We start from the raw sequence: 17,164 nt of genomic DNA, 5'->3' as shown, positions 1-17,164 counted from the left end.
GAGTTTTCCTAATTTATATCAAAATGTGTCTGATTCTCTATCGTTTTAGATTTAAATTAGAAACTTTGCAAATTTACGTCGTAAAAATCCGAAGACAAACAAGAATTGCATATTTTGAGTGGTATGATGTCCTTAAAGAGACGGAGAGTAGAATGGTGACCAAAAACAACAAAAAGTCTAAACTCAAGTCACTTTGGCTCCTCAAAGAAAGAAAATACAGATTTAAATAAAATCAGCTTTGCTTTAGTTAAAACAAACCTGTTTCCAGTTAGAAAATATTTTATATTTAAAAAAAAGGATGTTTGTGAAAGGGCAAATGTCTCATGTGAAATGTGCATATTTAAAAACATTTTTTTTTTATTCTATAATTAAGATCTTCGTTTAGATCATAGTTCCACAAATTTTTGGCTTTTTAATGGCAGAAAAATAAACCTCAAAGCTGTTACAGAAACACATTAATAACGGTCGGATTAAAATGTCCCAGAAATTCAGGACAGTTTGGCAACGAACACCTAAGCAGAACAGTTAAGTTCAATCTTCACATTTTATGTTTTTAAATTGTGGGAAAACAAAAAGCACACAAAAAAATAACCATTTAAATGAAACATGAACACGACTGGACACCAAGATGGAAATAAAGCAAAGTCCTCTAATGTGCCTCTTTATTTAAAGAAAATAAAAACGTCATTTAATCATCCTCCCAGGCCAAACAAGGCTTTTGCACCTCCAGTCAGTTCACTCTCTTTCGGGGATAGACGTGTACTGTAGCAGAAGAAAAGGCTGATGCTGTTTGTACAAGGAAAAGAGCTCGTCTTGTTGGGTGCTGCTCACACATTCATAGTGCCTGTGCCATTAAATATGGCTCCAAAGGACCAAAAATTACTAATATTGCACGCTCATTTATTCACCTCCATCCTAAACATGCTTTCCTATGTGTGTATGTATACATATTTACTGTATACATACATAGGTATGTACACCTAGGCACACACATAATTAAACATGTATAATTGTACATATATATTTATATAGACCTATAAATTTACATGTACGTACATTTATAAAATTTTACACACAACACGCACTCACCCTTGCACACATAATGCGTCTGAGTCTATGTTTGTCTTATGTACACATGTGCACAGGCACGCACGTCGGTACAGATCTCAGACACACTTCATCTCCAAAGAAACAAAAAAAAAAGTTGGTTCCTATTAAAAACAACACCAGGTTGCAATTTGGACACTTTCAATAGATTTCCAATGTTTAAAGCTGTGAAATTCAAAAAATATCATATATATATATAAGGAGGAAAAACAAACTAAACTAAAAAAAAAAAGGTATGGCGCTGCAACATCTGGTCTTCACTGCAGGTAAGTGGTTAATTTGCATAATGTATACAGGTTTTTAGGATTTTTTTTCCCCTATTTTTAAATTTTTTACTAAACAGTATTTCCTTTATTTTTATAAAGCAGAAAAAAACTAAACTCTACAGAGAAAGTCCCCTACCCGCAGTCTCTTGCTGCCGATAGAGTTTGACATCAAGCTGTACAGCGCAGTCGAAAACATACTTACATCTGAGCTCATTTACAGGTACAGCCATAATCAAGGCACAAAGATCTACAAGTAGATTTGTTTTTCTTTCAATTAAGTTGTACAAAATAATATTACATTTTACAGTCTGTACAGGATAATTCAACCTTGCACAGTGTACAAGTTAACAAAAAACAACAACAAAATAAAAACAATACATTTTTCTCTCCCGCCCCACCCTCCTCTTCACCAGAACCTCTAAGCTAAAAGGGTGGTCCGTGTGGAAAAAGGACACCGGTCCGAGTCCGTGGAGGCAGCGGGGCTAAGGTGCAGAGAGCTCAGTCGTCATCACATCGCCGTTATTTCCTGCCCCTCTTTCCTCTCTCGCTCCACGCGTCTCTCGGCTGCTGGGTCCACCCTGCAGCTCAGCGAGCCAACGTCGTGACGGGGTAATAAATATTGTGATGCTACATTGTGTGTATGCTTCCTCCGGAGAAAACAATAACAACAAAAAAAGGGGGGTTATAAACGTTCCCCTCCACCCTCTTGTCTTCAGCATGGAGAGAAGAATCAGGTCGGAGGAGGAGGTGGGGCCAGAAGAAAAAAGGAATCAAAATCATGGTGGTGTTAACCATCAGGTGACACAAACAGAAACATGCGCATACGCTCACTCTGGAGCCATCCTTCTTCACACACTCGGCCCCTACACTGAGGTCTTGGAGGTGTGTTTTCTGTTTCCACACGCCCACCAGTCTGGGTCCCAACACACACACACACACACAAAAAGGGGGGGGGGGGGGGGGGGGGTGGCTGCAAGAATAGCAAAATAAAAATTTAAATAAGGAAGTAGCACAAGGCTTAGTGGAATGACAAAAATGAAGGCATTCAAAAGGAAAAACTGAAGAGGCAGCAGCACGCAACAACTTTGTCCCGCAGAAGTCCTTCTACACCAGAGCAGCGGGGACAAATCAAGAAAGGAAAAAGTAGAAAAGGTTAAAAAGATGAAGAGGATCTGACACACTTCAGTAGTACTTCATAGTCCTCAACGGGAGCGGGTGTCTGAGGGTCTTTATTGGCTGTGGGGCGAGGAGCAGTAACGGGTGGAGGAGGAGTAAAGGTTCATCAAGGATGCAGAATGGCGGAGATAAAACACAGAAGGCTGACGGAGACGGCCTCCCGTCCATCACAAGAGTTCGTACTGCCGCAGGTGCATTCTCTGGATGATGTCCCGGCAGTCGTTGAACACCCGCCGGATGTTCTCCGTGTCTACGGCGCAGGTGAAGTGGGGATAGCAGTAATGTCTGCCGTCACCACTCGCAGTGCTGATTCGCTGAGGAGGTGGAGATAAAGACCAGACGTCACTAAAATCACTTCATCTTCCCGCTGGTTTCAAAATAAAATCTCACACAGCAAAAAATAGAAAAAAACCTAGCTATCCATCACAAATCCTATCTTTACTTTTTAAAAATTGTTGTTAATGTTTCCAAATTAAGCACTTTTGAGTTTCTCCCAAGACAAATTCTGATTTTACTGCAGCTATGATGTGCACTAGCGGGAGCCATCTATTGCAGGCATCCACCCAACCAACCAGTTCAGGTTTGGCCCAGACAAAAGTAGACCCCAACACAAACCAAACTTTCATTAGAAAAAGAAAGATGAGACAGAAAACCTGCTTTAGAAACACAGAAATAAACATTTTCTTTCCTCAAAAACCCACAAAAATAAAAGAAAGCTACTGACAATAAAGCTATTTGAGGCCCAATAATAGCTGTTGCCACAGCAACAGCATCAGCATGAAGCAAACAACCATGTAACTATTCACAGAACAAGTTCTATAAAAAGCCATTTCTGTCAGAGTAATGTAACTGTATGTAATAATCCCAGTAATCACTGGCTGCTAAAAATAAACGCTGTTGCTTGTGAGCACACAGACCCCATGAGGAGGTTTAAATTAGCAGTCTCTCAAATTCAAAGCTTTCACAGCAAATAGAGCTGCTAAAAAACCCAGTTAGATAAGACGGGTTTATTTTAGCTTCAGACTTACCAGAAACTCGTCTCGGATGAAGAACTTGGCTCGTGTCACTCTGGGGTCTTCGCCTGGTTCAGGAGTTGCTGAAAGAAGCGGAAGAGTCGGCGTTAAACACGCATCGATACAACTGGGTGAATGGGTCACGTGAGGTCACGGCGCGGCACACACCTTCGTTTGGTATGGTGTAGCGAGCGTATTCAGGAAAGTAGTCCTCTATTTTGGATTTTCCAGCTAATACTTTCTCAGCCAACATGTCCTGCTTGTTCAGGAATAATATGACTGATATAGTCCGTAACCACCTGAAACAGCAGAAACAACAAACAGCGTTTATATATTTATTGGGTTTTCTGTTGAATCTACAAACAACAAGGTTTTGATGGGTCTATCAGGATTGTTGGGACTCTGCAAAAACATTTTATTTTATTCTTTAGGACGCGCTCTGTACTCCAGGTCTATTTCAAGAGACAAATTAGAAAATCTGAAGGTGATTGGTTTTTGAACGACTACTGTTTAATTAGCTCTGCGTCTCTGAAAAATCTGATTTGTCCTGTGCAGCTTCCTATTTGTCTGAAATCAGGAGGGTAGAGATGAGAAAATGGAATTAAAATAACCAAATAACATCAATAAGGCCCAATATTTGACCAAATTCTCCCCTGCTGGCAATCTTAATCATGCACTGATAATCTTATAAGATATTCCTGCCATGTGCGGTGGTTAAAGTGACAGTGTGTATTTTCCCTGGCGACAGGAGGCAGTGCTGACCTAAATCATAGCAAGCAAGCGGCATTTTTGTGTTCAAATAAGACCAGACCAACAAATGGCCATTAGAGTCAAAAATCCCTGTGAGCCCAAACTCCAGAAAAATGACAAACACATCAGATTCCCTCTCATCACTGGCAATGTAGCATCAAGAAGGGACTGTTTTCCTCTCTCTCCTCATGAAGAACTAATCTCCATGAGATACGGCTCAAGGAGCTGGATTATAAAACCTGTTGCAAGCTACACCTGATGCAACGCTCCTTCAGAGTAAAAGCTGAACTCACTGACCCTTCAGGGTCCCGCTGACGCTGTCATCCAAGACTAGTCTGTCGTACCGTACGCTGTTTCACCGGCTCCGGTACCAAAAGGGGGTCCGAGGACCTGGCATTCTGGATCTACAACGGAGGTCTCCGCAAGGGTATGTAGAACGGCAAGATAGCGTCTGAATGTGGTTTTTGAAACTCCGACTATAGTTTAGAGCAAAAACATTTGCTCCCACACAGAACTAATGCTTCTCTGGAAACGAGAGTTCTGATAACAACATTCCACATTACACCATCCATCTTGCCTCATATACAACCTAGATCCATTCATCACATAGTGTTAGAGTTAGAGTTAGCCTTGTTTTAAATTGTTTAGAAATACATCTTCTTAAACTTTAAAACTTGTCTCTCTCTCTTTTGATTGGGTTAATGCGAAGTGTTACCTAATCCCTGCAATAAAAAGTTCCAATCTTCTGTTTAAGGTGATATTCAAAGATACATCAAATTGATTTCATATTTTCTAAGGAATCTCACCTTTGATGGTTTCTTACGTAAGATGTAGTTATTGAACCACTACAGCAACAAGTGAAGAGGTAAATGTGTAAAACAATGTTTATGAATGGTGAAAGTTTTGTAATAGTTTGTTACAAATCAGTAAATATGTTTTGTCCTCTCGGGCTCCCATAGAAGGAAGCATGGTGTCGCCCAGAGACTTAGACACACTGCCATCTATTTTAGATTTGATTTTTATGGATATATGTTACGAAGATGCCAATTTTTTTTAACAACCGAGCATCATTTCATTCATTTAACCAATGAATATTTCCAGAAATTACTCCTCCTTGAACCGTCACCTTATCGTGGTGGAGGAGTTTGAGTGCCCTAATGATCCTAGGAGCTATGTTGTCTGGGGCACTTTGTGCCCCTGGTAGGGTCTCCCATGACAAATTGGTCTTAGGTGAACGGTGAGACAAATAACGGTTCAAAGGATCTTTCATGGAAGTAAATTCAAAGAGTCGGAGTAGCCGTCCCGGAGGGTTACCGGGGTCCCAACCTGGAGCCAGGCCTGGGGCTGGGGCCCGTGAGCGAGCACCTGGTGGACGGGCTTTCGCCCATGGGGCCCGGCCGGGCCCAGCCCGAACCGGATACATGGGCTCATCCAACTGTGGACCCACCATCCGCAGGAGTAACATGAAGGGTCCGGTGCAATGTGGATCGGGTGGCAGACCAAGGCCTTGGCGGTCCGATCCCCAGACAAGAAAACTGGTTTTTGGGACATGGAACGTCACCTCGGTGGCGGGGAAGGAGCAGGAGCTTGTGGCAGAGGTTGAGCGGTACCGGCTAGATATAGTCGGTCTCACCTCGACACATAGCATTGGCTCTGGAACCCGAGACCTGGAGAGGGGTTGGACACTCTCCTTTGCTGGAGTTGCTCCGGGTGAGAGGCGGAGGGCTGGGGTTGGCTTTTTGTTAGCCCCAAGACTCTCTGCCTGTGTGTTGGGGTTTACCCCGGGGGACGAGAGGGTAGCTTCCCTGCGCCTTCGGGTCGGAGAACGGGTCCGGACTGTTGTTTGTGCTTATGGGCCAAATATCAGTTCAGAGTACACACCCTTTTTGGAGTCCCTGGGACGAGTGCTAGATAGTGCTCCATCAGGAGACTCCATTGTCCTGCTGGGGGACTTCAATGCTCACGTGGGCAATGACAGCTTGACTTGGAGGGGTGTGATTGGGAGGAACAGCCCGCCTGATCTGAACTCAAGTGGTGTTTCGTTATTGGACTTCTGTGCAAGCCGCAGTTTGGCCAAAACGAACACCATGTTCCAACATAAGGATGCCCATCGGTACACTTGGTACTAGGGCAGCCTAGGTCGCAGGTCGATGATAAGACTTTGTAGTCGTATCATCTGACCTGCGGCCGTATGTTTTGGACACCTGAGTGAAGAGAGGAGCGGAGCTGTCAACTGATCACCACCTGGTGGTGAGTTGGATCAGATGGCAGGGGAAGATGCCGCGTAGACCTGCCAGACCCAAACACATAGTGAGGGTCTGCTGGGAACGCCTGGCAGAAGAACCTGTCAAGACGGTACCGGATAGCCAAGCGGGGTGCAGCAGTGGCAGTTGCCGAGGCAAAATCTCAGGCGTGGGAGGAGTTTGGTGAGGCCATGGAGAAAGACTATTAATCTGCTCCAAAGAGGTTCTGGCAAACTGTCCGGCGCCTCAGGAGAGGAAGGCAGCAACTCGCTCACACCGTTCACAGTGGGGATAGGGAGCTGCTGACTTCAACTGGGGCTATAGTCGGACGGTGGAAGGAATACTTTGAGGAACTCCTCAATCCCACCTATGCACATTCCGAGGAGGAACCAGAGCCGGGAGACCTGGGGATGGACTGTCCAATCTCGGGGGCAGAAGTTGCTGAGGTAGTCAAACAACTACACAGCGGCGGAGCCCCGGGGGCGGATGAGGTTCGTCCTGGGTATCTCAAGGCTATGGATGTTGTAGGGCTGTCATGGTTGACACGTCTCTGCAACATTGCGTGGTCATCGGGGTTAGTTCCTGTGGAGTGGCAGACCGGGGTGTGGTCCCCATCTTTAAGAAGGGTGACCTGAGGGTGTGTTCCAACTATAGGGGGATCACACTCCTCAGCCTCCCTGGAAAGGTCTACTCCAAGGTACTGGAGAGGAGGGTCCAATCAATAGTTGAATCTCAGATTGAGGAGGAGCAATGTGGTTTTCGTCCTGGCCGTGGAACTGTGGACCAGTTCTATACCCTTGCAAGGGTGATGGAGGGGGCATGGGAGTTTGCCCAACCAATCCACATGTGTTTTGTGGATTTGGAGAAGGCTTATGACCGTATCCCCAGGGGCACCATGTGGGGGATGCTCCAGGAGTATGGGGTGGGTGGCTTTCTGTTAAGGGCCATTCAGTCCCTTTACCAGAGGAGCACGAGTTTGGTCCGCTTAGCCGGTAGTAAGTCGAACCTGTTCCCGGTGAGGGTTGGACTCTGCCAAGGCTGCCCTTTGTCACCGGTTCTGTTCATTACCTTTATGGACAGAATTTCTAGGCGCAGCCGTGGTACAGAGTATGTCGAGTTTGGTGGCAGGAGAATCTCGTCTCTGCTTTTTGCGGATGATGTGGTCCTCCTAGCTTCATCCAGCTCTGACCTTCAGCTCTTGCTGGGTAGGTTCGCGGCCGAGTGTGAAGCGGCTGGGATGAGGATCAGCACCTCCAAATCTGAGACCATGGTTCTCGACCGGAAAAGGGTGGCTTGCCAACTCCGGGTCGGGGAAGAGGTCCTACCTCAAGTGGAGGAGTTTAAGTATCTTGGGGTCTTGTTCACGAGTGAGGGTAGGAGGGATCGGGAGATCGACAGGCGGATTGGTTCAGCGTCTGCAGTGATGCGGATGCTGAACCGATCTGTCGTGGTGAAGAGGGAGCTGAGCCAGAAAGCCAGGCTCTTTTACCGGTCGATCTACGTCCCAATCCTCACCTATGGTCATGAGCTTTGGGTAATGACCGAAAGAACGAGATCGCAGATACAAGCGGCTAAAATGAGTTTCCTCCGTAGGGTGGCCGGGCTCAGCATTAGAGATAGGGTGAGGAGCTTGGACATTCGGGAGGGACTCGGAGTAGAACCGCTGCTCCTCCGGATTGAAAGGAGCCAGTTGAGGTGGTTTGGGCATTTGGTCAGGATGCCTCCTGGACGTCTCCCCGGGGAGGTGTTTCGGGCATGTCCTGCCGGCAGGTGGCCCCCGGGTCGACCCAGGACATGTTGGAGAGGTTACGTCTCCAATCTGGTCCGGGAACACCTTGGGGTCCTGCTGGAGGAGCTGGCGGAGAAGGCCGGGGAGAGGACGGTCTGGAGCTCCCTAGTTGGGATGCTGCCCCAATGACCCACACCCGGATAAGCGGAGAAAGACAACGACGACTTCCAGAAATTAATAGTAAAATCTCTTCAAGGGCATCTGGTCTGCTCGGAAGGACGTTGGGACCGCTCCTATCATAAGTCGGCGTGATAAAACATTATCACAGTTTAAATTATTTTGGTTTAATAGAGGAAAAACAGACGTGCTGTCTGACGTGACCAATCAGAAAGTGAGGTGATGGAAGCATGCCACACACTCCTACTCCGCCAACTTTGTTGACTCTGAAGTCACATTTGATCCCAGAGGTTTTGCGAGGTTTCCCATCTGACCGGGAAATGACAGTGTGTAAACATCATACAACAATTTTAACATGGTCTACCTCCTGAGCTGGGATAAACCCGGTTTTTGCAGAAATCCAACAACGAGTTCCTTTAGCTGTGGGGTAGGTCTAATGATTTAATTGTTTAAGCTAAAAGTATTCAGAGTGAGTTCTGACTCACCTGTTGTTCCAAATACTGCGGAAAAGGTCCAGGGCTTCCCGTAGCCTGTTGGTGTTGTTGTCTTCCCTTATTACCATGTTGTAGCTGCTGCTAGCCACCACAAAGATAATAGCAGTGACGTCTGGAAGGAGAGCAGAGGTTCTGAGTCAGGATGAGAAAGAAAGAAAAGAAAAGAAAAGAAAAGAAAAGAAAAGAAAAGAGAGAGAGAGAGAGAGAGAGAGAGAGAGAGAGAGAGAGAGAGAGAGAGAGAGAGAGAGAGAGAGAGAGAGAGAGATTGTGCGTCTCACCGTTAAAGCACTGGATCCATTTTCTCCTTTCATCTCTCTGGCCTCCAACATCAAACATGCTGCAGGAGGAGAGGAAACACACCATCAGACTCACTGCTGCCTTCTTGTGATAAAGAAACACTGACGCTGGAGGATTTCAACATAAAATTTAGACCCTTATAATTATTTATTTGATTTAAAACGATCCCAGAGCATGCCCAGGTCTGGATAGAAAGAGTTTTAGGAGTTAAACGTCGACAATTAAGAGGTTTTTATCATAAATCACTTAGGATGATGTGCAGTGATACAAAGGGCTGTTTCAGATCAAACTAAAGTGCTGTGTCTGCGAGCGCGGAGAAGGATTATGTCATCGGACGACAACAAAGTTCACTTTATCAGCCGCTCTAAGAACTGAAACAGTAAATAATCATCTAGCTCAGAAATCACGCCACGATCCTTTTACATTTGAGTCACTAAGATGACGCACTTTTCCCAACTCAGCTTCCGGCCACAGAGCAGTTTGGGCGTTTTGTCGGAGGGAACTAACTTTTGACATTTGAGGCTGCTAACACGAGGACAAAGTAAATATAGCCGAGACGCCCAAGAGGGCATTCCGATCTGTGATTTTTCATCAACAGGGACACAAAAATGGGACTGATTCAAAAAAAAGGAGAAAATTATTGGAAAATGCCTCGAGAGCTTTCCTTTAAAACTGGTTGACAAGATTTTTGGAAAAGCTGCTACATAACAGAGGAGGTAAAAGCGGATGTTGACAGGGCAGAACAAAACCTTATTGTGAAAAGTTTGTTTACAAAAATAACTAAAAGAAGCTGGGCTTTATTTCTAAAGGAACAACCTTTCATTTTAATGGCTCCATTACTACATCGTCCCAAAAAATGCAAAAATTTCTAATAACTGTTCAAAACTTACTGAAAGTTCACTTTATCTACTTGGAACCTTGTTTCAAAAATCCCTGAAGTTAACACTCGGCAGCGTAGAAGGTCCTGTACATCACACACAAAAAGAAGGTGCTCGGTTATTGGTAAAAAAAAAAAAAACTTTTTGAGGTTTATTTAGAGAAGATTTTCAGCAGAACCTACCTGATCTGTTGGTGTGTAATCATTCTGTCTTACAGAGTCGATTCTGTCCAGGAAACTGCAAGAAAAACAAAACAGATTTGAGTTTTTGAGTAAAATTCAGGCAAAAGAACATTTTTTCAACGAATAATAATAACGAAAGGCAGCTTCGAGTTAAAGCAAAAATAAATAAATAAATAAATAAAAGAAGAGTTCATGCCTTTAAACTCATCCATTCACTATAGCTAGAAGCAGCTCCATGTCCACCTCCTTTTGCAGAGGCCAGAGAGGCTGGCGTTATGGCAGCTTTACGCCACAAGAGGGCAGACACTTTCAGTCTGGGCTATTTTGGTCTGTCTCTAGCCAGAGTGATTGCATAAGGCAGTTATTGTGGAGGTTAGACAGCTTGCTGTTGCTGTCTGTTCACAACAGAGAGAGCATGTGCAGCAGCGAGAGCAGCTGGGCCTCTGCAGCACGGCGGGCAAGCTCAGGACACAGAGACCCGGGACACACGGCCACACAGGCCTCTGGAAGATCTGGACTGCTCCATAAAGACCTCCACAAGGTGTTCCAAGGCCATGGTGCATTTGGACATGAATATATATTAAGACAGCTAGTGTAGAGACCACAATTTACAAATATCTGAGGTGGGTACACAATCGAGCATGTCTGAGTCAAGTTTAGACTCGGTTGTTTTTACTGTCTGTATGAAAGCAACAGGTGACAAGATCAGAATGAAAAGTGTCTAGATTAAAGCCAAAAGACAGTTAAAACCTACAAAATATCCCAGATACGTTTAAATACAGCGTAAAGTCATCGTTTCAAGTGTGATGAAAGTCGAGTCCCTTTGAAAGTAAAAATGTTCCAAATGGATCAGCAGTTTCAGTCTGTTCAGGGTCCACATGCTAAAACACAAACAGCATTTAGTGACTAGAATGGAAACTGAAATTGTTCCACCAAATGAAGTCAAAACGACCTAGAAAAGAGTTATTAAGTCAGAGATGATCTTGTGTCTGGAAGACAGAAACTTCACTGCACTCAGCTGAAGTTACTTTTATAAGAATGACCCAGATGTGGACCAAACCGGGTCATCCTCTCACCATCTTTGATTTTCTAACCAACCCAACTGCAGTTTCAGGATGTCACCAGACAGACGACACGGCTGCAGTGTACAGGAAACAACCCCCCCCCCCCACACACACACACACACACACTTGCTCTCACTTTTTTTTTTTTGCAAGTTTGTGTCGAGGACGACCGTCACTGCATTTTCACTTCAGGCCTATAAAAGCAGCGCACCGCCACGCCCAGCCAGGATTAAATAACCCAGAATGAATACTGCTTTATAAACCGTTGGATAACGGCGACGCTGCTCATGTGCTCCGACAACGAGGTTTTCATTACATCCACTATTTCTGTCACACACAAAAAGGAGAAGTGAGGCTATTTCTTGCAGGAAAACTTTCTCACATGGTTTTGAATGAGATCTCAGGTTCCAGCCAGTGTAACATATTTTCAGCTAATTCAACAACACGCTAGTCACACTTGGCCATGCTCAGAAATGTCTGAAATGGCTTTTTGCTACGTACCTTAGAATAAACTAATTATTAAATGTTGTAGCTGGCCCAATCCACTGACTACATTCCCCACAATTCCTTTCTGTCTTTACCTCCAACTCAACCTTTGGACTGTGGTCATTTTTGAGGCAGATTTCAAAACTTACAGACTTTTAAAACCACAAAACAAAGAATATAAACGACTTGAACTGGTGAGTTTTTGACTCCTGCTGGTTCTAAATAATAAATGAAGAATTTTTTGTTTTCCTCTTATTCTCTGAAGTGTTGATATTTTTTCTGATTGTAATTTAAAGGCCCAGTGTGTGTGATTTTTACCTGTTTACTATCAAATTCTATGTTTCCAGTTCACAAACTTGTCCTTTTTTACTAATATTTATCACCAACTTCAATTCTAAATATTCCTCTCAACTTGAAAATATACATTTTTATATACATAAACTGTGGTCGACGCTCCATGGTCATCCACCATCTTAAAATACAGTAGCTGTTTAGGGACATACAGCTCCACGTTACCGTTTGGACTATGATTGTAACCTGAAAGAACCAGCAGAGGGCAGCAGTGCTCCCTGGAAGCACGGAGTCTGCTAATTCAACTAAGAAAAAGAATAGCTACACCGTTGCTGTACTTGTTAGTTTGAATGAAAAACTATTAAATGAAAAGACACAAAATTTGTCAGTTCGTCATCATGTCCAACACAAGGAAGCTGCATATGTTCAGACCATGCCCCCACAATGCGGCTCAAAAATTGAGCCCAACCCAGAAGTACCATAAATTGCAGTTCCACCCTCATCCGCTGGGGGCTGGTGTCAGAAGCGAGCAAATCCTCATTGACTCCCATGTTAAAAAATACCAATTTCACAGCAGAAATAAACATGTTTACATCCTGGTACCAAAACATGTTTTTGGTTTAAATTATCTAGTTTACACTCATGACAACTCTGAGGGGGTGGATTTTTTTCTCACTCTTCTGTTTAAGTGTATTAAAAGCCTAAAATTCTGTATAATTAATGAGCATCAGACCCACGTGACTGCCGCCTCAGACCCACGTGACCGCAGAGCTAGCTCCGTGGAAAGGCCTCAGTAGAGCCTCGGTCTGGCCTGGAAACTGTTCCGGGATTTTGAGTCTCTGTATTTGTGTATTCTTTTTTGGATATTTTTTGTGCAATTGTTGGACAAAATGACTTGCTGTGGCATTAACTGCACTAATAGAGCGTCCAAGGAGTCTCCACTTCATTTTTTTCGGTAAGTAAAATTATATTTATGTATTTAAGGTCACTGCCGAGCTGAGCTTATATTTTAACATGTACGGTTTAACCACGAAATTTAAATGTAATAGGGTAAAACCCAGTGCATTTAACATAATGCTGCACTTTAGAGTTGAAATATAACATGTTGGTGGAGCTGGGTTCCGACTATCGGCTTGTGGAGCTCTTCTCCCCTCCCCACAGCTCTGTGCATCTCTGTCTGATCGCAGCTTCTGTCTGCTGCGCAGGCTGCCGGCTTGTGGAGCTCTGGGATGGAAACCTTTCCACCTGGTTCTCCCCAGCGGCAGCTCTGCGCATCTCTGATCGCAGTGGCGCTTGTCTGCTGTGCGGCAGCCGGCTTGTGGAGCTCTCGGAGACCTCTGTGGTCCACCCGGTTTTACCCAGCGGTCAGCCTGGCTCATCTCTGACTCAGAAGCTCTGGTGTTGTGCACAGTTAACTCCGGTTGTAGCTAGGTTGCTACCTCCGTTAGCTTGGCTCCCACCTCTGCATTAGCTTTGGGTTAGCTTCAGGTTAGCTTGTAGCTAGTTCGACCGGGTGTCGTCAGTTGATCCCAGCCTTACAGCCCCACCCTCAGCTCCACCTCTCTTCCCTTTTGTGGAACTGTCTGGGCTTGACGGAACCTGTGACACGGTCAAAATGGCAGTGGTGGCCACCTCCCATTTTAGCACAAAAACTTATTATTGGAGCCTTTGGAAACCCATTGTCCAATATTTATATGTCGATGGTTCAGACCCCCACCCGATATTATCTGGACGCCAGCCTCCGATTAGTGTCTCTGACTCCCAAACTCAACTCAAGTAGTTCATCCGTCTTTTCCTAGTACCAGAACTCCCGACCCGGTCCCAACGTGTCCGTTCCAAAGTACTTTCACTCAAGTCTCCTCTCTTCCGGCAGCCTGCTTTCTCGGCCAACATGTTCATCCGCTAGCCAGTGGCTAAATCAGCGATGTTTACTTTATCTCCACAACCCTTTACTAATGGCGATGTAGTTCTCCACGCGTTACTGAGACGCTCCAACACAGAGGGCTTCTTCTCAAACGTTACCTTTAGACTTGGGTCTCCTTTTGCTGGTAATCCGTGGGAGTTTCGTGCACCATACACAGCGTGTCCCCCGGCTGTAGCCATGGTTAACTAGTAGCTTGGTAGCTCGTTACCCCAATCTCCACCACGCCAGCCGTGAGCCACGATTAGCTGGTGGATAAGTCAGTATTGTTTACTTGATCTCCAGCGTGTCCCCGGCTCACCAACACTCCTTCACCAGCCTGGTTAACGATCAGCCAGTGATCGCTCCATAGATTGTAGCGGCAGCCAGTTTGTTTACATCGAGTGCACCGTGATCCACGTGAAACGGGTGTTGTGGGAAATTATGCTCCCCTGAAATATTCTGTTTCCCTTAGGCAGTCAAGAGCAAATATTTCCAAATTCACAGAACGCATTTTTCATTATGAGGACTGAACAACTTCAATTAAAAGATGGTTAAACTGAGTTGAGATTACATATTTTACATAACTTTCAAAATTGATAAATAAGCTTGCTGCAAAAGGGTGACCAAGAATGTTTTTACTGTATCTTTTTTATTGTTTTTAGGAGGAAATACAGATAAAAAATCACAAGCATAACATTATTACATTACATTACATAATTTTTCCATAAAAGTTTATCACAAATGTTGTGAAAATAGCCAGAAGTGTGATCTCCCAACATGGGGGACAGAATATTTCAGGGGAACACAATTTCTCACAACACCTGACCTCCCGGCTGACGTCACCCCTCCTCCGTGTGTGAGTGGTGACAGCTTCAAGATCTAACAGAATTAGCTTGCTTCCTCCAGAACTGGTAGGTTGATAAGCAGTCATAATTATAAATGATTTTTAAAGAGGTCAAGTAGCTTGTTTTAAGCGTTGTGTGGGTTAGGCTACACAGGTTGGAAATTGATTATACAGTCAAACTCATGAGTGAGCCACCGTAGCTGCAATACTTTCTCTGAACTGCATGGTGCTAAAGAGTCACATTTTTTCATCATGATTTCAATGGATTTCACACACGGGGCCTTTAAGTCCTTTTTGAGCTGTGAAATTTTTGCAAGAAGAAAAATAAGTCAGAAATTATGGAAACTTTTTAAATCTTTGCTATATTTGACAATTCAGCTCATTTTCTTTATTTTTCTAGACAATCTGAAATTATGATCTCACTTCCTAACACTCGGGGTAAGAACCACGCTGCTGCTCTGTCAGCATCTTATGAAGACAGATAAGGATTTCTGCTGACTTTTCAAAGCAATAATGTTTATAGACAGTTTGAGACGCTCCAGCAGGCAGAAAATAGGAAGAGTAAAGGACATTCAGATTTAGGAGAAAACAACAGATAAGACTTTTTTTTAATTTTCATTCCTTAATCAGCTGATTAATCTCTTGGTGACAAAGGAGAAAATTGATCAGAAGGGATAAATACATATCCTGGTTCTAATAAGATAAACAAAAAAAAAAACTGGGAAATTTGTCTCTAATTTTTAGTGTAGGACAAAAATTCTGTTTGAGTTCTGTGATAAAAAAAAAGGTTATTGACTGAGAGGAAAGTTTTCAAATGAAGACAAACATTTAAATAAAGATGACTGGAGAGTGGTTTTGTATCAGCCTGTCTAATAAATAATAAATGTTGATCAATCTGTGATTATTTTTAAACTAGACCAACTCATCGGACCGTGTACAGACACAACTGGTGTGACAAAAACCCAAACTTCAGCTCCGTTGCTGCACTGATGCTTTTTGGGTATGTTTAGTCCATCTTCCTCACATAACCATAAATAGGTTATAATTACTGAGTGCTTTGTGACTGCCATGTGACTGAAACAACGGAAATCTCCAGTAGCTTCACAGTTCTCAGTTAAAGAAGAAAGCACATCTGGCCAGCTGTACTTCTCTTTTGATGACGGTGGAACCCCGTAGGACTTCCAACTGAACAGAACGGAAGTCAAAATGGAACTGCCCATAAAATGGCTATCCAAATGGAATCTCCACAAAAGTAAATAAGTGTCCTAAATCCAGAGGAAACATTACAAAAAGAGAACAATGGTTACGATTGGCGGCCCCGATCGACCGGGTCTTATTCATTGGTTTGGGTGGAACTTTTAGTCAGAACGACGGTCGTGGCTGGACGCTACAAAAAGATGATCTGTGTTTAAGATCCGGGGGAAATGTGCAGTTCGAGCTGTTTTCTCCGAGTCTCCTCCCAGAGCAGCTCTCTCCTGGCATCCCACATCTTTGATGTGGTCACTTTGTCAGACTTGTGGTTTGAGGGAGAACAAGCCACCATTTTTCCACTTTGATTTTCAGGATGTGTGCAGCACACACATGGTGAAGTATACTTTAGTGTTTAGTTTACTTCTGCTTTAGGTTTCATGCATTTTAAATGAGCTGAAGCTCATCATTCATTTGGTCTGATGTAGAAGAGAATAGTCCATTCTCACCCCCCCATCCATGCATCTGTCCGTTGGGTCAGGCTGGCTCCGTATTTAGCTTAAACACACTGAACTGGTCTTGTGGGCCCGTATGTGTTGCTATGTATAGGCTTTGTTATGGACAGCATCACTTGTCTTTCTGTGCCATTTGCCTCATCTTTCCATAAAACAGGCAAAAGCACACACGCACGCACGCACGCACGCACACACGCACACACACACACACCAGAAATTTGGAGGGACAGTTGATGCAGGGGGCCTCTGCCCCACATGGTCCAGGTCACATGGTGCTGCCCTTGAGCAGAGGGAAGGTGGTGGGAGTAGGGGAGGGTAGTCATTCTCCAAAAGCTATACATGTTTCTGAGTCACCAGCTGGTTTTAAAAACAACCAACCAAAACGCTTTGTACGAGTAAAAACCGAGTACGTATCTAAGGGAGGCAAAAAACAGGCCAAACTGCACATGTGACTGAAAAAGAAAGAAGCTGCCATAATCATCACAAAAAAATCTTAATAAAAGCTCCCCAACAGGCGGAAACCCTCCCACCAAGCGACAGCACCCAGACTCATGTGCTCAT

The 17,164-nt window shown here is 44.2% G+C and overlaps 1 protein-coding gene across 3 annotated transcripts in view; it reads right to left on the bottom strand.

Moving 5' to 3' along the window:
* Positions 1-2,585: 2,585 nt before the first annotated feature.
* The window catches only part of LOC107383531 (guanine nucleotide-binding protein G(olf) subunit alpha), a 70,543-nt gene continuing 55,964 nt past the window's right edge, over positions 2,586-17,164 (bottom strand). For all 3 annotated transcript variants that reach the window (XM_015956208.3, XM_015956209.3, XM_054742656.2), the window contains 7 exons: positions 10,313-10,367; positions 10,143-10,216; positions 9,234-9,292; positions 8,947-9,067; positions 3,731-3,861; positions 3,578-3,645; positions 2,586-2,863 (listed from right to left, as the gene is read on the bottom strand). In XM_015956208.3, coding sequence (XP_015811694.1) covers positions 2,717-2,863; positions 3,578-3,645; positions 3,731-3,861; positions 8,947-9,067; positions 9,234-9,292; positions 10,143-10,216; positions 10,313-10,367 — 655 coding nt within the window. In that variant the 3' untranslated portion in view covers positions 2,586-2,716. The remainder of the gene's footprint in view (positions 2,864-3,577; positions 3,646-3,730; positions 3,862-8,946; positions 9,068-9,233; positions 9,293-10,142; positions 10,217-10,312; positions 10,368-17,164) is intronic.

This window comes from Nothobranchius furzeri, chromosome 11 (assembly GCF_043380555.1).
Source record: "Nothobranchius furzeri strain GRZ-AD chromosome 11, NfurGRZ-RIMD1, whole genome shotgun sequence".
Lineage (NCBI taxonomy): Eukaryota > Metazoa > Chordata > Actinopteri > Cyprinodontiformes > Nothobranchiidae > Nothobranchius > Nothobranchius furzeri.
The sequence above is the reverse complement of the archived record's forward strand: the minus strand, read 5'-3'. Positions and strand labels throughout refer to the sequence as shown.